The sequence below is a fragment of the Ananas comosus genome, linkage group 23, assembly GCF_001540865.1.
Source record: "Ananas comosus cultivar F153 linkage group 23, ASM154086v1, whole genome shotgun sequence".
Lineage (NCBI taxonomy): Eukaryota > Viridiplantae > Streptophyta > Magnoliopsida > Poales > Bromeliaceae > Ananas > Ananas comosus.
Window position 1 is genome coordinate 4,219,288 of NC_033643.1, and position 21,643 is coordinate 4,240,930.

At 35.8% G+C, this 21,643-nt stretch overlaps 2 protein-coding genes across 3 annotated transcripts; both read right to left on the bottom strand.

The window, feature by feature from the left end:
* Positions 463-5,981, bottom strand: LOC109727797 (putative zinc transporter At3g08650). 2 transcript variants are annotated; one of them, XM_020257977.1, is made up of 6 exons: positions 5,602-5,981; positions 3,997-4,869; positions 3,125-3,409; positions 2,165-2,293; positions 1,924-2,021; positions 463-1,810 (listed from the first exon to the last, which is right to left on the bottom strand). In XM_020257977.1, the coding sequence occupies exons 2-6, from the start codon at positions 4,447-4,449 to the stop codon at positions 997-999; spliced, it is 1,779 nt and encodes a 592-aa protein (XP_020113566.1). In that variant the 5' UTR covers positions 4,450-4,869; positions 5,602-5,981; the 3' UTR covers positions 463-996. The 2 variants fall into 2 exon arrangements, with proteins under 2 accessions (XP_020113566.1, XP_020113567.1); XM_020257978.1 differs by lacking the exon at positions 5,602-5,981 and adding an exon at positions 5,165-5,570.
* LOC109728371 (60S ribosomal protein L10) lies at positions 16,552-19,942 on the bottom strand. Its single transcript, XM_020258764.1, has 4 exons — positions 19,837-19,942; positions 18,561-19,062; positions 17,932-18,013; positions 16,552-16,842 (listed from the first exon to the last, which is right to left on the bottom strand). Exons 1-4 carry the CDS (start codon positions 19,844-19,846, stop codon positions 16,762-16,764), a joined length of 675 nt encoding a protein of 224 aa, XP_020114353.1. The 5' UTR covers positions 19,847-19,942; the 3' UTR covers positions 16,552-16,761.

The following is a 21,643-nucleotide window of genomic DNA, read 5'->3' on the forward strand; positions in this document are numbered from 1 at the left end:
GGGGACAACTCAACTCTAACCGACTAATATCATCCTGATCCTACAATTTTTCATCCAAGGGTTGAAAACTTGATAGCAAAAAAAGCGTTTTACTATTAATAGTATTCCAGCAATCCAGCCTAATTCTCTCTCTCTCTCTCTCTCTCTCTCTATATATATATATATATATATATAATTATTGATGATTCAAATAAAAAAAAGGAAATTGATATTTTATTTCCGAATTGGGTTTCCCAGTTTTGATTAATTACAAAGAGATGTAAAGATGACACTAAGAAGGCGAAACCCTACATACAAAAAGGGATCATTCAGCAAACTTTTAGTCTCAAATTTTACCATTCCAGCACTAGAAAGGTATCAAACATATCAGAATGCAGGATACAGGTCCAAAATAGTAGAAAGGTATCAAACATATCAGAATGCAGAATAAACATCCAAAACATAGTAGAAAGGTATCAAACATATCAGAATGCATAAGACAGATCCAAAAATATAGTAGGAAGGTACCAAACATATCAGACTGCAGGATACAGATCCAAAAATATAGTAGAAAGGTATCAAACATATCGGAATGCTGCTGATTCACAATCTCCAAAATGTCATAGAAAATGGCTTAGTCTAAAACTAGGGCACAGCTCTTATATCTTGTCGCACAATCGAAACACTTGCAGTAAAATTGATGCCTCTAATAAAACAGATGTGATATAGACCTTCGATCGTATATACATCATGAGAGAACATAATCGAATATAGCATCGCATTTCGTCAGAAAGAAGGATCAATCAATAATCCTTTCTCCATCCATTATGTGGATCCTGTAATCTACTTGCGCTGACACGAAAATAACCCTAAATATTACATGGCGAATATCATAGTTACAGTATGATTCCTCATTAACCATATCAAGGGGCAAGGGGCTTTTCCTCTTCTTACTTCTGCAACTGTACCTGCATCTCTCTGCCAAATCCGGTAACGAGGGCACACAGCAAACAAGAGTTATTTGACCGCCTCCGGAGCTGAATTGCAGTAAGGCGTATGTAAGCAAACCAACCTAGTCGACGTTAAACACAGGCACGCAAACCCTAACCCCATCAAAAGCCCGTAGTAACTCTTCCTGGCATCCAACCTCACCGACCGCTTAAACACCCGCCCGAAACTAGGGATCAACGTCCCGCAAGCAAACACCATCCAATAGTCGAGCCCGTTGTAGTCGATGCCTGCAAGTATCGCACCGATAGCTGAGGTGGGACCTGCGAACCCAGTTAGGGCAGCGGCAGCCAGGGCAGCCCGCCAGCTGTCGGTGGCGCCGAATATGCAGCTGGCGACGGCAGCACCACGTGGCAAGCCGTGAAGGGAGGCCGGGAGTACCATGTGGCGGCCGAGGCCGTAAGCTTTGGGGGCTGCCACCCCCAGGGCTAGCCCTTCGGCTAGGGCGTGTAGGGAGATGGCCCCGCACGCCAAGAATGATTGCAAAGTTAGTGCACTTAAAGAAAGGGTAGAAGAATGCGGGAAATCATTGACGGAGGCCTTCTTGCGCTGTACCAGGTTTAATATGCTGGATGTGGCTGCATGGTAGAAAACGGAGCCTGAGAAAAGGATAGTGAGGAGGGAAAAGAAGCCCATTTTTGAGGCAGCGAGTAGTTGTAAGGGTCGCCATGCCGCGAGGAGAAAGGCAATGCCAGAAGCCACACCGGTTAGGAGAGTATGCGGCAGGTGGAAAGCAAGAGTGAAGGCAACAAGGGTGATGCCGCCAAAAAGCGGGCCAAGACCGAACAGAAATGACACCAAGAAGCCTGAGGCATCTTCGGATCTGTAACATGGATTAAATAGTTAATAGCAGAAGCTTGTCTCTTTTCTGATAAACCCGTATAGATCAAAATTTTACTGAAAAAACTGTATTGAGTAATGAAAACTGGAGCTTACTTGTATCCATGGCTAAACCCCTGAAGCACTACGCTTAAAGTTTCCATGAAAGCAACAGCAAGTGTGCCGGCAGAAGCAACTTGAGATGGAGTAGCTTCCTGGAAAGGAAATAGAAAAGATATATATTATGTTGCACTTGAAAGACGGAAGAATGAGGCACAGAAATGAAGTAGCCAACCCCAAAATTAGATTCTAATGCTAACTGTATGGAACAAAGGGGGGGTCAGTAAGTTTTAATTACCTTGAAAGCATCAGGGAGGACCTCAGCAATCACCATCCATATCATGCATCCAGCAGCAAAGCCCGTACAGAATGGAAGGACCTTGTGGAATGCATCGGCACAAAGGAACGATGGAACAGCTACAAGGGGCTGAAAAATAACACGAAGCCAAAGTTATTTTCGTAATTGAAACTCGGAATGGAAAATAGAGGTGTTACACAAGCTGTCATCATTGCTTATTATGTTCAGCAGGGCATGGCATTTATATTCTTAGAGGGAAACCAGAAGGGAGAACAATTTTCAAGTTCAAAAACAAGTTCATTAATTATGCAGAAAATAAATTGCTGTGGCAACATAAATTTTGAATTACTTTAAATGAAGAGCACTTGCAAAACCTGCCAGTCTTCTCAACATTTTTATAAAAAACAAGCTCCGAGAACAGGAGTTAAGACAAATTTGCAATCAAATTTAGTCCAACTAGAACCATAATTTACTGGAAAAAAAAAAGGACCCTTTGTGTTCAATGTTAGCTGCTTGGCCAATTAAAAGGAGTGTGCACGATTCGGTTGGTCTGTTTTTGGAGCAAATATGTTTGACCTATACAGTGGTCAAATATGATAAGTTTTCAACTCTTAAACCCATTTTTCTCATAGTGGGGCCTGCTTGATTTATCAGTAAGTAGAAGCAACTATACTAGTGTGGATAGTTGTTGCAGTGGTAAACCTTAGATTTTTTTGGAGAGGATGCGAGTCCCAAACTCTCTGACCAGACAATACTTTTCTACTTGTAAATTTAATGTGAGTAATTTATCTTTTGTTGCTGATAATTTAACTAATTTTTATAACCAGAATTGGTTTAATTCAGTTTGAAACCAGATTTTTGTAGAAGAATACAGAAGAATGTAGACAGACAACATATTCTTCAGTTCAAGAAAATAAGACAAATAATTTGATAATGATAACTGCAATGGACAAAGTTTACCTGAGGCAATGATGTAATGAAACTCCACAACATGGCATTTTGCGGGGAGACCCCTCGAGAAGCAAGAACCATGCTCACAGCTAAACCTTCAGGTATGTTGTGCACAGCTATTGCTAGGGTTACCAGAATTCCTTGAGAAAGTCCTTTTGATCCAGCAAAGGACACCCCAACGCCTGAACCCTCTCCAAAAGAATGAAGTGTCATTATTCCAACCACAAGTATTACTTTACTAGCATCGGCACCTTTAATGTCCAGCATGCTTACTTCTCCATATTGTTCAAGAAACTGCACAGCAAAGAACAACATTAGTTAAATACATTATTATGTGCGATTCAATGTCTATGAAAGATAAGTAGGACATGTCACACCAAAATTGACACTGTAAGACATTGCATGACCACTCACCAAAATTAACAAAAAGTCTAATTTCAAATGCAAGGGTTGAACGATGTGATTAAATTACAAGATACTTTGGTATCTAAAGTGAAGAATAAAAAGATAACTGAAGAATGGAGGATATCCAAATTACAGATATTCGACCTTGTTTTCGTTGTTTTCTCCTAAGGAAAATAGTTTGAAAACATAAAAGAAGGTAAGAAAACATTGCCAAGCTGAGCATGCATGTAGTGCAACAATTGCATTACAATTAGAAAATTACCAACAATTAGAAGAACACAAAGAAGCAATTCAATCAAGTGATATGCATGCACATATGATCAGAGACAAATATGGCTATCTAAGTAAATGAAGTTGTAAACTGAACACATTTTATGCTGGCAAGCTACAAAACTAAAAATAACATAATATGCTCAACCATTTAGGTTGAGAATATAAACATGGATTTCAACCTTTCTTTTATCGACACTTTATACCTTCTTACAAAGCCAAATGAAGATCCCTCCACTTAAAAGCCCAACAACCACCCAGTTTCCACCACCGTAATCCTGGCCTTCCTGAACAAGATCAAAGCTTGCGGCCAACATCACCCCAGCAGCCAAGCCATTACACACACCAGCCCATTGGGCCTCCAACTCCACAAAGAAAAAAGGGATCGCTCCCAGCCCAGTTGCCGCGGCCATGGCAAGAGTAAGCCATGCAACAGTTGACACCGACACTCTGCTCCGACCAACCTCCCTCTCTCCAAATGATTGGAAATTATCAAACCCAGCTGTAACAGTTCCATCATTAACTTTATTCTCGATGTTTCTGTGAGGAGCAGTTCGAATTCTGTGAACAATTTCCTTCTCAGACTCCGCCAATGTATGGCCATTTAACACGAGAAAGAAAAGCAGAAAAGGCAAAACAATTTCTATCCTTTGGGCCATCAAAAGAAATGATATATCAAATATTAAAAAAAACTCTGGAGATCTTTTGCCTCGGAACAGATTAGAATTATCTGTACATCGGCTAATATGAAGGGAACATTCAATCTTCTCCTTGAACACTATACCCAATTCGAAACTCTGCCCTTCCGTGAGAAAGACAAACTGACGAACAAACGCGTTCAGAAATTAACCAACTCAGACAAGTTGGGCTGTAACATAGGTGTCACAAATTCTTCTTCAATCTCTTCATATCAGCAAACCAAGCCTCTGAATCCACCAACCTTTGAAGAATATACATAGAATTGTGCGAAACTAAAGGTTCCCAAATTTTTCCCTTTGACTATGACTCAGTCATTATGCAATTCTAAATGAGAAGATATCTTAACGCTCGATCAAACAGGCATCTGAGGAGATCCGCAACTGCAGAACAAATAAAGATTATCAAACCATTATTCAACAGCTAATTTTGCAAAATATGAAAGCAATAAAAAGACATTCAGATAATCGAGATGTTTCAAGAATAACCAATTTACCAATCAAATGCCTCATTCAAATGCAATAGAAAGTAAGATCCATCAAGTTCGATCTACACAACTCCCAATTATGAGTAGTAAAACAAAACTATCATGGCCAAAATGAAATGTTTGATGAATTCAATAAACGCATAAGAACGATTCGTAACTGAAAAATGAGATCTTAATTGCCAAACTGTTACCAGATATGATAGCAAACGTGCCTTCTTCTCAAACATATTGTTTACTTCCTCTTTGCGTAAAATGAAACCCATCAAAACCCTAACTCCCCATTTCGAAAGATTTATTAAACCCTAATACAGCCGCGGCTAGATCCAACAGATCCAAAAGCACCAAATTCTAGAGGAAATTCGCTTAACAGGTTAAACAATTTCTCGATCATAAATCGAATACCACCAAAACCCCAACTCCCAATTCGATTATCACAACATGCAAGAGAATCAGAGAGGAACCCTAAAAAAGCCCTCAATTGTGAAGTCAAACTGCTCCAAAACTATCAAATTTCTCGAGGAAAACATCGAAAAATTAGTATTTGCATAAACAGAATCTCATCAAAACCCTAATTCCCAATTCAATCATCCAAAATCAAAGACAATCAAAGAGAGGAACTCATAAAAACCTCAAAATGCGAGATCCAACAGCTCCAGAATCATCGAATTCTCGGCCAAATTCGACAGCAAATCAACGCACGAACGCGATCCTAGTGGGACGAAACCCCAGATGGCGTGAAAACCTCCTCTTTTAGGATTCGAATATTCTTCGTAAAAAAATATATATAGTAATTAAATAGATCGGAAAAGGCGGAAAACTAGGTACGCGCCCACTGAATCGGAGCGAATCCACAGCGAAAAAATCGGTAAAAAAAAAAGAAAAAGAAACAAAGAAATTCTTTTTTCGATTGAAGAGTTCGAATTCGTAGGGGGTGAATCGAATTGATTTGGGGCTTCGATTCGAATTGATGAGAGAGAGAGAGAGAGAGAGAGAGAGAGAGTGGAATTGCAAAGGATAAAATGGGTAAAGGGGTCTCTCGCGTACAATAGGGAAAAATTCGAATACCACCCTGTGATTTTACACTTTTTTATTTTCATACCTTATAGTTTAAAGTGTATCAATTTAGTGTTCCATGATTTTATTTTTCTCTTTTTATTATCCCCTTCGTTATTTTTTTTATTAAATCAGTGACAAAGTTAAAACTAAAAGGTACTGAAGTGAATATTCAATAAACCTACGTCATCTGAAGTTTTTTTGTATATAATTTAACGAAATGTTAATAGAGGAGCTGACGAAAACATCTATAAACTCTATATTAATCCCCATGATTTAAAGCTGACGTGGCAAAACCACAATTTTTTGGAATTTATTTATTTTTTATTTTTTTTTATTTATTCTTAATCTTTTCTTCTCTCTTTTGATCCTTCACGAGACGTCCCTTCGACTCCCGCTCCTCCTCCTCCCCAACCCGACGTCCCCTCGATTCCCGCTCCCCCCTAACCCGACGTCCCCTCGACTCCCGCTCCCCCTCCTCCCCAACCCGGCGTCCCCTCATCTCCCGCTCCCCACTTCCCTACCCCCCAACCCAATGTTCTCTCATTCTCTCTCTTCATCTCACCTACGTCTTCTCTCCGCGGTCCTCCTTCCACCTTCTCTCTCCTCCCTTCCAGATCTCGCGTCGACGCGCGCCCCTGTGACCCCTACAACGTCTACACCAACCCCACCGCCGCCATCCTTTGCCCCGACCCCTTCTAGAGCATGTACGCGCAAATGCTCTGCGGCCTCCTCCTCTCCGCCGATGTCCTCCACATCGGCGCCGTCTTCGCCTTCAGTTCTCCGCGCCCTCCACTTCCTCTGCCTCCACCGGCCCCAAATCTGTCACGGCTTATCCACCGGAACCCTGAACCCTGCCATTGTCACCGACCCCTTCGTCTGCAAGGCCGTCGGAGAGCTCCTGACCAAGCCAGAGCCCGAACTAGCCCAGCGGATCGCCGCGGAGTGCTCGGGGGACAACTGGGAGGGGATCGTGCGCCGCGTGTAGCCGAACACCAAGTACTTGGACGTGATCATGGGCAATGGCACAGCACAAAATACTCATACAAGCTATCTTACATTGCTGAGTTATTGCATTCAGGAATGTTACCATAAATAAATATTTTCTATATTGTTTTCATCAACAACTCGCAAGCTAGCCCAGAAATATCTGAAGAACAATCAAATAGTCGAAAAAGAGCATGCACATAAGAATGAATCAATTAGAAGTTCACATTGCATTGAAAAATCAATAAGAATAATAACTTATACTGTACTTTGTTTTGTAGTTACATGGAAAGTTNTTATATATATATATATATATATATATATATATATATATTGAAATAGAAATTTATTAGATTGCCAACTTTGTATGCTATTATTTATTTCAGTTTTGTCAGATCTGATAAGAAATTTTGCAGTTTACTTAATGAAAGGCCTGAAGAGGACTATGGTCCTGCTGTCATCGAGAGGGATGGGATTTTGCATGTAAAGGGCTTTCCTGCAGTGAGAACCCAACCTTTATGATAGGAGATCTTTTGAAGAAGGTTCAATGTGGTAAAAACAAGCTATCAGGTTGGCCAAAGAGCACTTTATACAAATTTTATAGAAGAGCTTTAGTTTCAACCCCATTCCCATAGTGAGTAGTGCTCTGTTTAGTGGATTAGGTTGAGCTAAAAGCTCTTAATGGGATCCAAGGCAGTAATTTTCGCGAGATGTGACTGTTGTACACATATCCCTAGAGGAAACCACCTATATAAGAGTATCCGTATGTAGCCGCGACTATGTAATATGGGCTATCTATAGAAACTCTTATGAAAAATCAAGATACCGTCATGGCCATTAACGCACAGACACGTAACGGAGAATTTTGTACTGTGTATGTGGTGGTTGAAGTCAGGATCAAAGGAACGTAGTTCAAGACCCGATTCACTCCGATTCCTTCTGATGAAAATTGTTTACACTAAGGGCATGTTTGGATCACCTATTTTAGAGTATGGAATCGGAATGGAATTCATTGATTCCGATAGTTGATGTTTGTTTTATAGGAATCGGATTCCGATTTCGATTCCACTCCGGAATGGGAATGGCCAAATCCATTTATGATCCAATCCGGCTTTGAATCCCGGATTTGCTCATTCCAAAGTAAACTATTCAAAATCTTCTTTCATCAACACATACCTCCTCTCCCTTTATCACTTTTCTCTCTCTTAATCAAAACCCTCTGTAAAAAATTTTAAATTTTCATTATGATTTCCATTCCAATAATGAACCAAACATTTTTGGATGATTCGTCATTCCATTTTCCATTCCAAAGCAATCCAATTTTATTTTCCATTCCTATTCTAATCATAAACCAAACATACCCTAAGTGAGGTTAAGTCTCTTAATGATACCTCACCCATTGCATGTATAAACACCCAGTATTTTTCTTTTCTGACTTTAATTTGTATTTTAAGAATTTTGAGTTTTGTGGGGGATTGTTGGTTAAAAACTCAAAATTTTAAAATTTGAATTTTATTCTATTTGAATTTTTAAATTATTTATTTATTATTTATCGTTATTTATTATTTTTATAATTTATTTAATTATTTATTTTTATTATCTTTCTTAATGAAAAAGAAACTAACGGGATATTTTTCCGTTCCGTGTTTCTTCCGCCAAACGGAATCCCATTTCGTTGCCCGCCAAACGGAATCCCATTCCGTTGCATGGGTTCTGCTCCTTTCTCGAGAAAGAACGTGAATTCTCTTCTCTATATATTATTTCTTTTTCTCCCTTATTAAGAATGATATTAGATAATCTATATATTATCTCTTTTTCTCCTCTGTTAAGAATGATATTAGATAATTGGTTAATCTTTATCTATTCATTATTTTATTTTCTAATATTTTTTTCTTATCTACCGGGTGCTGAAAGAATTTTCGTCAACCTCTTTCGATCGTGCTCGCAGGAGGTGGAATTCCGGTCGTACCTTCGGGTGTTATTTCCGGTTAATCCCGCACGTAAGGACGGGAATACACCTTAGGGCAGTGCCTAACACGCTTCCGGATAAGATCAAAATTTTATTGAGATGTTTGCATTTATCTATAAGTTTGATTTATTTATTTTTATCACAAAATTAGTTAAATTTTAATCACAATTCGATTTATGTTGCGGTATTTCCCCAACATATTTAAGATCTTTTTTTCGCACATTTGAAAGCATTTAAAAATGTCGGCAAATATAAATATGCTATACTAAAGAATTACCATCGTAAAAATATGAATACAATGAAATAAGAAGTTGCCAAATAGCCCTAAATTAAATTACAAGTCCTAAAATTTCATATTATATTTCAGTGTTAGATCTCTCTCTCTTATTTTTCCTCCCATCTATATGCTTGGATGTGAAAGTGAGTTGTTGAGACTACTTTTAAATTTTTCGCATAAAATTTAAAATGCATATTCTAGACCGCTAATTTAGTTATCAAATCATATTTGTAGATGATGTAAGAGTTGAATAATAATAATAATTATGAATTAATACCACAATTAAAAGCCTATCGATTGTTGCGATACCATTTCTTGATACTTGAGTTANTTTTTTTCAACAATTTTTTTTTTTTTTTGCTTACAGCAAGTGTAAAATTTTATCCCATGAATTAATCCTATTTTTCAATAGTCAATATAGCAAAATTAAAATTTCAGCTAATAAATATCAACACCTTTTTTTTATTTTTTTCTACATCAAGTATAAAATTTTACACTTGCTATTATTGATATTTCTTCTCTATATTTTCTAATGTTACTAACTAATATATTGCTATATCTTGCATGCATCTTTTTTTTCATTTTTTGCACTCTTTTTTATCTGATTTGCAAGCTTATAGTTACAAATATGGTATAATTTTTTATATATTTGTTAGTCACTGCTTAGTTCTTTTTTCATGTGAGATTTTTTATAGTTCTCTCATATAGATATATCATTGGTTTTTAGATTTTTTGAATTAGTAAAATATGCAATGATTGCAAATTTCAAATATTTTGTTAGTTCTAAAATTGAACACTATTATAAATATACTGTTAGTTCTTTATCTTATTTTTTTAATTATGCAGTTATTATTTTTCTTTCGCAGGATCGACCCGCCGCAACGCACGGGTGACTTAACTAGTAAAAGTTAAACCACATGGTACTAAATTGATACATTTTAAATCACAGGATATTAAAGTAAAAAATTACGAAACTACAGGGGTGGTATTTGAAGTTTATCCATAATAATATAATACTAGCGAAGGTACCCGCGCGATGCAGCGGTCAATTTCATAAAAGCATATGATCGATTTTTATAGAAGCAGTAAATTAGGATCCTGATCTTAAACAATGATGGATCATCTCCATAGTGAGCAAACAGCACCCTCATAATGTCGGGAGTAGTCCATGACAGTCATATCATAATCTGATTGTACGGCCGCCGTTTGGCTCTCATTCTCCCCGTCGCGAAAGTTACTCAAATGGACCAATTTAGGTTTTTTTTTTTTCTTTTCTTTGTATAAGCACCCCTACTAATATGTAAAATTGTAGAGACAGACCTAAAAATTATTATTTGACATATTATTTAGGGATAAATATACAAAAAGAGAAAAACCCAATTTATTTACGGTTACTTTTCTTTCAAGCTAGAGATTACAATCAAGATAATCACAGAATTTGAAAATAGCATAGCAAAACTTAAAGGGTTCAATTCAAAATAGTATGAAACTCTCACAATTTCCTTCAAGAATAGAATTTGGAAAAATATTTTGTAGAAGTGTTTGTGAGTATATCACTTTTTGATTGTTGAAGTATTTTAGTTCATCTTATCCATATATTGTCTAAAGTTCATTCCGATGCATTGATAAAACATGAATTTTATGGCACATTTGATTCACTTAAAAGCAAAAACATTGATCAGTTTATACTTTTTAAAATTTAACTCGATTAATTTTGATACATTTTGAAATAAAGGGTAGGAATTAAAGAAGAGAAAGTTACCTTTAATAAATAATATCTAGAAGAAATGCTATTAGTAACTCTACATTAGGTAGAAAGCGATGCATATCTGGAAGCTTCTGAGTGTTCTTGTTACCCCGCCATTATCTCGATCAACGGCACTGCCTGTGCCAAGATTGTCGTCCTCCACCACTACCACCACAACGCTGGTGCTGCTGGCTCATCCACCTCGTCTTCCTCTACCGTACGATCCAACCCCTATTCTTTCTAACCCCGTGCCCTCGCGCGCTACACTCGCCACACCCACCAAAGGGTTCTCACTGATGGCGGTGAGGATAGGTCTGGCAACCCCATTTTCGGCGATGGTAATAGTAACAACAGCCTCTTCAGTAGTAGCAGGGCGGCGAAGAGCGACAGCGGAGTCGGCATGTAGGAGCGTGTCAAATCTAAAGAGAGAGAGAGAGAGAGAGAGAGAGAGAGAGAGAGAGAGATGGAGAGGGAGAGAAGACATTTCAAAACCAAAGACAACCATGGAAACTCATTAATTGGAGGACGACATATGGGAAGGCGAGATAACCGGTGGGAAGGCGAAGCGGCGGCATCGTAAAATTGCATAGTAAAGAAACTGAAAATAAGAAAAGTGTGAACACAATTATAAAATGTTGTGTAGGAATGTGAGGAGGTGACAACACGATTGAAAATAAGAAAGGTGTGAACACATTAATTATAAGATAACGAATAGGAATGTGAGGAGGCGGAAACACTTCATAAAAATAGAATAAAAATTTTAAAAATGAAGTCTATTTCCCTAAAATATAGAGGGCATGCCATGTCAGCTCGGTATTGAGCTTTCATATAGTTTTATAGATAATTCATATATATATATATGGTGACAATGTATGGAAAACCCCCTCACCAATTGATGATTTTGAAATGGACCGTCAACTCTGAATATTTTTTCTCTCTAAATTTGATATGTGAAAATTTTATTTTATAAAAATAAGCGTTTATACTGCCACATTCATGCTATGACCGTCAATGATCCGAACACGAGTGATCTGGGACTGTCTCGTGTTCATTATAAAGTTAAAAAATTCAATTTGTGTTTGGCGTTTATTAACGAGCCGAACAACTTACTGACCGTCAATCCTACTACCGGATGAAAAGTTGAAGGAAAATAAAAAAAAAATTAGAATCTTAATTTAATAATTAAAATTCATAAAATATATATCTTTTTACGTTTCTGTGGGTCTAGAATAATTTAAATAGTAAAAATTTGTACTACACACACGAGCTACAGCGAGCTGAACGCTAGCGAGTTGACTCTAATTCATGTTTTACTTATTAAGATTTCGAGCTAAAAAATGTATCTCATTTGATTCGGTTATTAAATGAGCAATCGATCTCACAATCTAGCTCATGAATAGCGAGCTAAATCAACAGCTCTAGTTTATATTTTATACTATACGAGTGATTGATATTATACGAGCTAAAAAGTATGATAAGTCGTTTACCGTATTTTGGATTTGAATCATTGACTACCTAATCATTTAATTAACAGTTAACAATTAATTATGCCATTAAATTTAACGAAATGTTTAGTGTAACTAATTATTATAATGCTGAAATAAAATTTAGAGAAAAAGATGAACGTAACTTTTATGTAACGTATTATATCTAACATATCAACAGCACATAAAGATAATATTCTAAATAACTTATAATATCGATGTTATAGTAAAAGTTTTTTTTTTTTTCTGACAATCTTATCGAATTTTGTAGAGATATATTTGCATTATGATATGTTTACACGGAGATGTATGAAATTATCCCTTTATTTTTTATCATCCAAACTCATACTTTGCATTTTTTTTAATTAAGTTTTTACTGTTAAAAATAGCTTCCATTGTAAAGAAACAGTTTTTATAGAGTTAATAGTATCTGAAATAATAGAAGCTTAATTGAAATAAAGATTAAACTTTAAAACTATATAATTATTTTAATCAATTATCGAACTCCTAATTTTATTTTTTTTGGTTAATTTCGTACAGGTCCCTACAAACATAGTGAATGACAAATATATTCCTACAAAGTTCAACTTTCATATGTTGCTTCTAAAAAAGTGCTGATATTTTCAAATATGTTCCTCTGATTTGTAACCATTAGAGAACCATTAGAAAACCATTTATATTTTCAATTTTGTTATCACAAATATATCCCTTCAAAAATTATAACAGTATAATATAAAGAGTGAAAATATAAAAAACTAATCAAGGTTAAGTATTTAACATATGGTTAACTAAATTTTTCTAATAGATTCTAACGGCAGGAACATATTGAAAACATCAGGACTTTTATAGAGACAATATATAAAAGTTGAATTTTATAGAGATATATTTGTCATTCACTATATTTGTAGGGACCTGTATGAAATTAATCTTTTGTTTTTTAATAAACTATTGGAGAGAGAGATAAATGTGATTATTTTATAAAGCTAGTCGATGACAATGATAGAATTATTATTTTTACCATCTAAGAAATTAAAAATTATGTAATAACTTTTAAGTTTATTACTTAATAGCTATTTTATTAGTGGCGCAATCTCATCGATACCCCTCTAAAACTTATAAATTACATATATGTCACTGCAAAAGTTAAAATATTAGGTACATCCCTTCAAATATAAATATAAAAATATATTATGATTATCCCTACTGTTAAAACATCATTAAATAGGAGTCAACTTATGAAATGACGATCTTACCCTTATGATTTGGTGATGCGGGGTACCTTAATATGTATGAAGGCCCCTCAACTATAGGCGAATTTGATATTGAGCCCTTAACATCTTTTCTTCTTTTTTTTGTCCTTTTTTTGTGGTTGACACTGTCTAATATTTTTTTTAAAAATTCTGAAGTTGAAAAGTTTATCAAATTTAATAATCGTATGAGTTACAAATCGTCAATTAGTCTAGTTTTATTCACTGAAAAGTGAACAATATCATTAAATTTGATAAAATCACCAAGAAGTTTGATAAAATCTCTAATTTTTTGGATTAAAATCACATAATTGCAAAAAGGTTAGAAAGATAAGGAGGACTCAATCAAAAGAATAAAAGTTCAAAAAAAATCAAAAGTTGAAGATGTCTCAATAAAAAAAGAAATTCAGTTGAGGGCGCATTTCAAAATTGCGTATTAGTTGTGGGGCTTCCTACAATTTTAAAAGATGTATTTAATGTGCCATATAAATAGGGATTAAAATGGCATGTAATAACTATGATGGTCATTTTTGACAAAAGGTTATTAAGAGAGGTCTCATGAATATTTTTTTTCAGGCGATTGCTTTTATATTCCTAAAAAGTTTTTAATTTTTTATTTATTTTTCTTAGAAAATTAATATTAAAAATATTTTTTAAAAATTTTTAAATCTTTCATATATATACCTCTAGAGTTAAATTCTATTAGGTGAACTATTAGTAACAACTGTTATCTATGTGAAATTATTTTTTTGCCCATCAAATATACCCTTCTACCACCAACCAGCTTTTCTTATTTGCCCTTATGTTAGAGACAAAATAGATATTTTATTATTTTTTAACTATAGTAGAAATTTAACTTAAATTTAATTCGAAATAACTTAACATGCACTAACAACAGGTGTATTTTTGAATAACAGAGAAACATATGAGAGATATATTTAAAACAAAAAAAATATAGGGATAAATAAATAAGATATTTTAGAGGTTTTGAGGGGTATATAAGCAATCATCCTTATTTTTGTATCTACAGAAGGCCATTTATGATATTCTGAACTTTAGAGGGGTATTGACAAAATACAAAATTTTACTTCCAATGTAAAATTTTATCTTACTATTTTATCAAATAGACCGAAAAGTTTTAAATAGTCGCTCAATTTAGAAGTAAAATTTTATAAAACATTCAAATTCCATAACCTTTACTCATGTTTTCTTTCTGGTCCTCTTAAGTTTATTTTTTAAGGGTAAACTTAAAATACCACCCCTGTGGTTTTATACGCTCTCACTTTAGCATCATGTGGTTTAAAATATACTTCAGAAACCCCACCTAGGTTTATCAAATATTCACTTTAGTATTTTTTAGTTTTAACTTTATCACTAATTTAATTAAAAAAAATTAGTGAAGAAAATAATAAAAAAAAAACCACGAACACTAAATTAATTAATACACTTTAAATCACAATGTACTAAAATAAAAGGGGCAATTACTTACATACTCTTCAAAAGTTCCCGACTTTCTGATTTACTCCTCTTAGAAGGCTAATATTGAAAATACCCCTCCTACGTTCCAACCTATTTCTAATATACCCTTAGAGTTAAAATCTGTTAATAACTCTGTTATCTCTATAAAATTACTATTTTGTCTTTTCAAATATACCCTTCCACCATCACTGTCTTTCTTATTTGCCCTTAAAGTCAAGGGCACAAAAATATATTTGAACTTTTGGTCTTACAAAAAGTATTTTAACTTTTGGTCTTTTCCAATATATCCCTCTACCGTCACCAATCTTTTTTATTTGCCCAATCTTTCTTATTTGCCCTTAAGTTAAGGACAAAATTGGCATTTTATTTTTTTTTAACTGTGGTAGATATTTAACTCACGTTTAATCCAGATTAACTTAACAGGAGATAACTGCAGGGATATTTTGCAATAACGGTGAAACATATGAGGAGTATTTTAAAAAGAAAAAAAAAAGGGATAAATGAAATATTTACATACAAGAAATATATAGGCAATTATCCCACAGAATTAATATTTGCAGTTTTTTTTAAAAATTTCTTTTTTACGTCTGGATACTTAACCTTCGTATTCATTATTCTACTGCAGCTGCATCCCAAACATTCCAATTTTTGCTAATTTTGATAAAATAAGCAATATCAATTCCAATAAAACCCGGTTTGATAAAATAGGCTCACATCAACTCCAATAAAACCCAGCTTGGTGTCAGGTCTTAGCATTTTTGTTCACAAAATCCGTATCCGTGCAATGCCCGCCTTGGAGCATCCTGCTCGACGATGGCGAGCCTTATTCTTTATTGCTAGTCTGGACTTCCACGCCCTATGCAAAAAAAAAAAAAAAAAAAAAAAAAAAAAAAAAAAAAAAAAGAAAGAAAAAAAAAAAAAGATAGACACAAAAGAAATTGTATATATAATCCTTTTTTTTTTAAATAGTGGAGTAATTAATTTTTTAAAAATCTCTACCCCTCTCTTCTCTTCCTTTTTTGCATACTTAGTTGTAAAACGTGAAAATTCAGACTGGCAATAAAAAGTTAGACTTGTCCATCTTCGAACAAAATGACAGGCACCCCATGGACTTTACGAACAAAAACGTTAAAGCCGTGACATTGGTCTCATCAGACAACCGTAATGGTCCGATAGCTCCGATCAATCTCGCCACCGGCCTCTCCAAGTTTCCGGAAGAGCACGGCAATAAGTTCGCCCAACACCAAAACCCCGAATGCTCCGGAAGTACCACTGCCGAGTTCGAAATAGTCACAGGCATGGAAGAAGCTTAGTTATAAGCTGCAAGGCAAAGCATAAAGGGGAAAAGATGCTCCAGGTTGATACCCCGACCAACATAGCAGTTCAAGCATACAAGATCACGCGGCGCAGTTTGACAAACAAAAACGAGGAACACAGGAGATTTTGTCTGTTAGGAAAACCAAACGCAAAATTTAGACACCAAACAAGTACTAAAGACTTTAAAGAACCAAAAGCTATTGATAGTGCTTCTCCACAGAACATGATCTAAGAGGCATCTGCAATTGTCTCTGGCAGGAAAGCTTGTCCAGGCTGGCGACGAGCAAGCGGGCCGTGGCACCCGAGAAGCTGCAAAAAGTGTCAACAGAATAGTATCTTAGCTGCTGTAGATGAACTTTGGAAAGAAGGGAGGAGTGGAAAGAAAGGAGAGATTTTGAAAGCACGATTAAAGTAAGAATGATCCATTTGAAAAATTGAACCATAGCTATAGAGGTAGTATTTGGTAGGGGAATATAGCAGGGATGGTGGCGAACATCCCTGCGCTGTACCAACAAGCACAAGTTGGATAGGAGGGTTAATGTGAATAGTGCGAACAAGATATTGACACAATACAACCCTCGTACAGATGACCCTCTATTCTTTAAATTAGTAAGTAATTTTCTCAATAAAGTTCAAAAAATTTGATAAAAAAAAACATAATAAATGGTTAGAATATTTTGTTGCTAAAAAACAAATAAATATTTGACGCCATTATGTGTCGGCACCCACGTATTTTTTGCGGCCGGCCGGCATGCATCAGCACAGCTCGACACGCAAAGTGCCGTACCATGTCGGCAAGTTTCAGGCACAACCCATGCTACGGCACTTAAATCCTTGCTTAGGACCTTAATCTGGTAGTCTCATGAAAGATATGCATCCCTGTTCTTGGAATAAAAAATCTCCTACCAAACTGTACAAATAAATTGCATAAACTTTTAGGTTGCCTGTTTTGGCCTACAGAAGAGTGGATAGCCAAATGCACAAATGCCTCGACCTTTTATGGCTTAATGATAGAAACACAACCCAAGACGACTCGATAATCACCAACAGACTCCACCAAAAAGAAAAACCCCAACTGACCTCCAGAGTTATCATTACAAAATATTTTGATAGATTGCAAAACTTTGATGGCAAACAGAAAGCAAATGAGACTGCATAAAGCCTAACAAGTTGATAAAGTCGTAATCTAGTTATGCCAAATAAAAAGCATGAGATAAACCTCAAGCAAGTACACATTTGCCCCACACAAGTTTCAACAGTTCATCTAGGTTATGGGCAAAAACATGCTAAAATAGAAAAACAAGTTAGCACCAAATGATAGTGCAGAGGCTTGAAGGATGAGCAGAGAAAAGACAATATTTTACAAAGAGAACGAAAAAGGAAGGTGTTTTCACAAACCTTAGCATTGACACCATCAGGAACAATTCTGTTCTCGCTTTTCCACTTCAGATAGTCAGTGCGGCTAAATTTAGTGAATCCCCTGAATTATATGTTTAAGACGACCGTTAATAAAGCAGTATAGCACGTAAGTTAGCAAATGCTGATGTTATAAAGCATAAAAACAGCTTTGGTAACATCAAAAAAAGAACAACAACAAAGAATATCTACAAAAACGGATATGCCTTATTCGATTTTTTAAGCCAGCCCAATTACTTTACGCTCACATTTTTAGCACGGCAAAAATTGAATCCCATTTAACCAGAGTCACTTTGCAATTGTGATTTGGCATTCAGAGAGAGCCTCTTCTATGGCAGTCTGTTTGCCCCGGCTTCTAGAGCTTCTCTATTCAAGAGGCAGAAACTTTCAGCACTGGGCACGTGCAAATTAAATTGTTAAGAGCTCAGAAGCTTTAATTTGAAGCTTCTGCATCTGCAGTCACATGGAGCCGTTGATTTTCAACCAAAACACTACTAGCGCTTCTTTGAACAGATCTATTCAAGCACTACTAATACAAAACCTCAAGATATTCCAGATAGAACTTGAATTCAAATCATTTCTTCAAAAAATAGACTTCGTCAAATAATTACCATTTCCTGCTGATGATGATCTTTTGACGACCAGGGAATTTGAACTTGGCACGGCGAAGCGCTTCTTGGGCGTGATTGCTGTTACTATCCTTGCAGCGGACAGACAGAAGCACCTGGCCAATGCTAACCCTAGCGCAAGTACCTTGAGGCTTGCCAAAAGCACCCCGCATTCCGGTTTGGAGCCGATCAGCCCCAGCACAGGAAAGCATCTTGTTGATCCGAAGAACGTGGAAAGGGTGAACCCTAACCCTAAGATGGAAAGCATCCTTCCCGGCATATTTGGTCATGTACTTGTTGCAGGCAATGCGAGCAGCCTCGAGGGCTTCACTAGAAACATTTTCTTTCTCCCAGCTGACTAAATGGACGCAAAAGGGGAACTCATCGACTCCCTTCTTCTTCATACCAACATCATAGATACGGATCTTTGGGTCAGGAACACCACGGCAGTACCTCGATTTCGGGTAGGGCTTATTTTTTATCTGGCGATAGCATCTTGCAGGTCCTGCACACAATATGCCATAAAGTTTAATTTCTTTTTTTTAACAAAACAATGCATCTAAGGATACACGAAAAAAAAAAAAAAAAAACTAATGTTACACAATAACATCAAGAAATAATTATCAATGAATATCTGTTTTACTAGGCTACAAAATACCAAAAACTCTATATCGTAATCTTAGATCTAGATGGAAACATTAAACACCGATCATTTCCTATTATCGATATCACAGTCCATCCATTTTTCTCTTTACTCTAAGATACAACTTCAACATCATTTCAATGTTAGAGTCCATATTCATACCATGTAAAAATCCTCCAATAATTGGACATTTGAACTTGAAATAATACTAGTACTAGGAAAAGAAAAAAATTTTGAAAGCCACTGCTTTGCTTCTGATGAACGATCCAATATGCATACCAAAAACATAGATTTCAAATCCCACACCGTTTTTTTATCATAAAAAGAGCATAAAGATAGAAAAATTAAACCTCAAAACAAAGGAGATAAAACCTAGAATCGGATCCTCGACTTATAAAGATCAACAAAACCCTAATAAGCATTAAACAACATCCTTAGATTGATCACTTCACCACGGACAATCAAAGAACCAAAGTACATCAAAAAAAAAAAAAAAAATGATCGACCACACTAGTAATTGCAACGATTCGAACGTTAGGATACAGAGATCGATAAAAACTAGATACAGAGATCGATAAAAACTACGAAAAAATGGAGAGATTAAGAAGGAAAAGAGATCGAAGAGCAACCACTTACTTCTCCCCATGGCGGCGGAGCGGCCCGAGCTGCAGCGGAGAAAGCCAAAAAAGCTAAAACCCTAACCCTAGAGCAGCGAACACGTTCACGAGGGTGTGCGATTTATATACGGTGGGGAAATGAGGGATTTATCGGGTCGGGTCGGGTTCGGGTTAGGGTGGGACCACCCCTATGGACCCAAGTTTAGTTAGTGTGATTCATTCATTTCTCTAACTATAAATTTATTAAAGTAATTAATTAATTAAAATTCTGAGGTCAAATTAACGTTCATTGACTCAAATCAAACAAATTAAAAAAGTTGAGTAGTGAAAGATTCGATAGCTGATTGAAAATAGTCCATAAATAAGCTTTTTATTTAGGCTAAATTTCAGAAAACCCCTCTGTCAAAACCTGATTTTTCACTTTTTTTCCTGTCATTTAAAAACCTACACTTTGCCTCCTTGTAAAATAAAAATATGTATTTCACCCCCTACCGTTAGTGATTCGTTAGGGTTCCGTTATAAAATATTTTTTTATGCCAAAAATACCCTTCCGCCCTTTTCTCAATTCTTCGCCTTCCTCCGACTCGCCGCCGCCTCACCATCCCCCACTGCCTCGCCCTCGCCTACATCTCCGTCCGCCCACAAACACCCCTTCGCCCTCTTCCGCAGCCTCGCATTCGCCCTCGTTGCCCTTGCCCACCTCTCCATCCACACCCACCTCGATTTCCTCCCTACTGTCGCCGAAATCGAGGGCCGGCGAGGGTGCGAGAGGAGAAGGGGAGCAAGTGGAGAAGAAAATAGAGAAAAATCGCAGCCGATCGAGGCGTAAACCGTGGCCAAGCGAGGCGGCGGTTGAGAAAGATGAGAGAGGAGACGAAAATGGTAAGGGGCAAAATGGTCATTTTATCATCACAATACAACCGTACCCCCTGTGAACATTTTTCATTTTACAAGAAGGCAAAGTGCAGGTTTTTAAATGACAGGGAGGAAAGTGAAAAATCAAGGTTTGACAGAGGGGTTTTATGTAATTTAGCCTTTTATTTATAATTTAAGATAACCATTTGAATCATTATTACAAAAGTTTTGAGTTAAAAGGGAAAAAACAATCAATATATTTAAAATATATGGACACAATATGGGTGTTTGGCCTAATTTTGAAAAGTGATTTTGGACTTAAAAGTGACTTTTAGCTCAATAAAGCGTTCTGTCGCAATCATTGAAAAAACTAATTCTGCTTCAAAATCAGAAAAATGATTTTTAGGGCCTCAAAATCAGAAATAGTTTAAAACTGATTCCTGCAGAATCAGTTCATCATTTTAAAACTTTAATAAAAATATCCAAAAATGCGCATAAACTAATCGCATGTTTCTCCAATATCATGGTATATTCCCATTTAAGGAATAATTTCATCAATACCCGTTTGGAAAATCATAATTTCATGAATAACCCTCTAAATTAGAAAATAACATCAATACCCCTCTTAAAACAAAAAATATTTACAGATACCTTTAGCTTAACTTTCTATCAAGAAGTCATCCAATATTTTATAAATACCAATTTTACCCCTAGCACGAATTTAACCATGTAATATTTAAGATTAATTATATGATCAATTTTTAATGTTTGAATTACATAATAATTTAACATTCTTTTTAAAATTTTACAATTAAAGATTTATAGTCTATTAAGTGTGATAGTTAAATCTCATTATGATTTTTCACTTTTAAATTATACATAGTTGTAATGCAATTGTCTATAGTAGTATTCAACATTAATTATTTAAAAGATTTATTTTTTAAAATTTTATTTAAATAACTCACATATCT

Bases quoted from the DNA above. Each gene is read 5' to 3' on its own strand.
- LOC109727797 (XM_020257977.1), bottom strand. From the start codon at position 4,449: ATGGCCCAAAGGATAGAAATTGTTTTGCCTTTTCTGCTTTTCTTTCTC. The intron at 2,294-3,124 runs GTAAACTTTGTC...GTTATTTTTCAG, and splicing joins TCATTACATCATTGCCTCAG to CCCCTTGTAGCTGTTCCATC. The intron at 2,022-2,164 runs GTAATTAAAACT...TTTCCTTTCCAG, and splicing joins TCCTCCCTGATGCTTTCAAG to GAAGCTACTCCATCTCAAGT.
- LOC109728371 (XM_020258764.1), bottom strand. The intron at 18,014-18,560 runs GTAATTATTTGA...CATATAATTCAG, and splicing joins ATCATCATCAGCAGGAAATG to GGGATTCACTAAATTTAGCC. The intron at 16,843-17,931 runs GTTTGTGAAAAC...CACTTTTTGCAG, and splicing joins CTGATGGTGTCAATGCTAAG to CTTCTCGGGTGCCACGGCCC.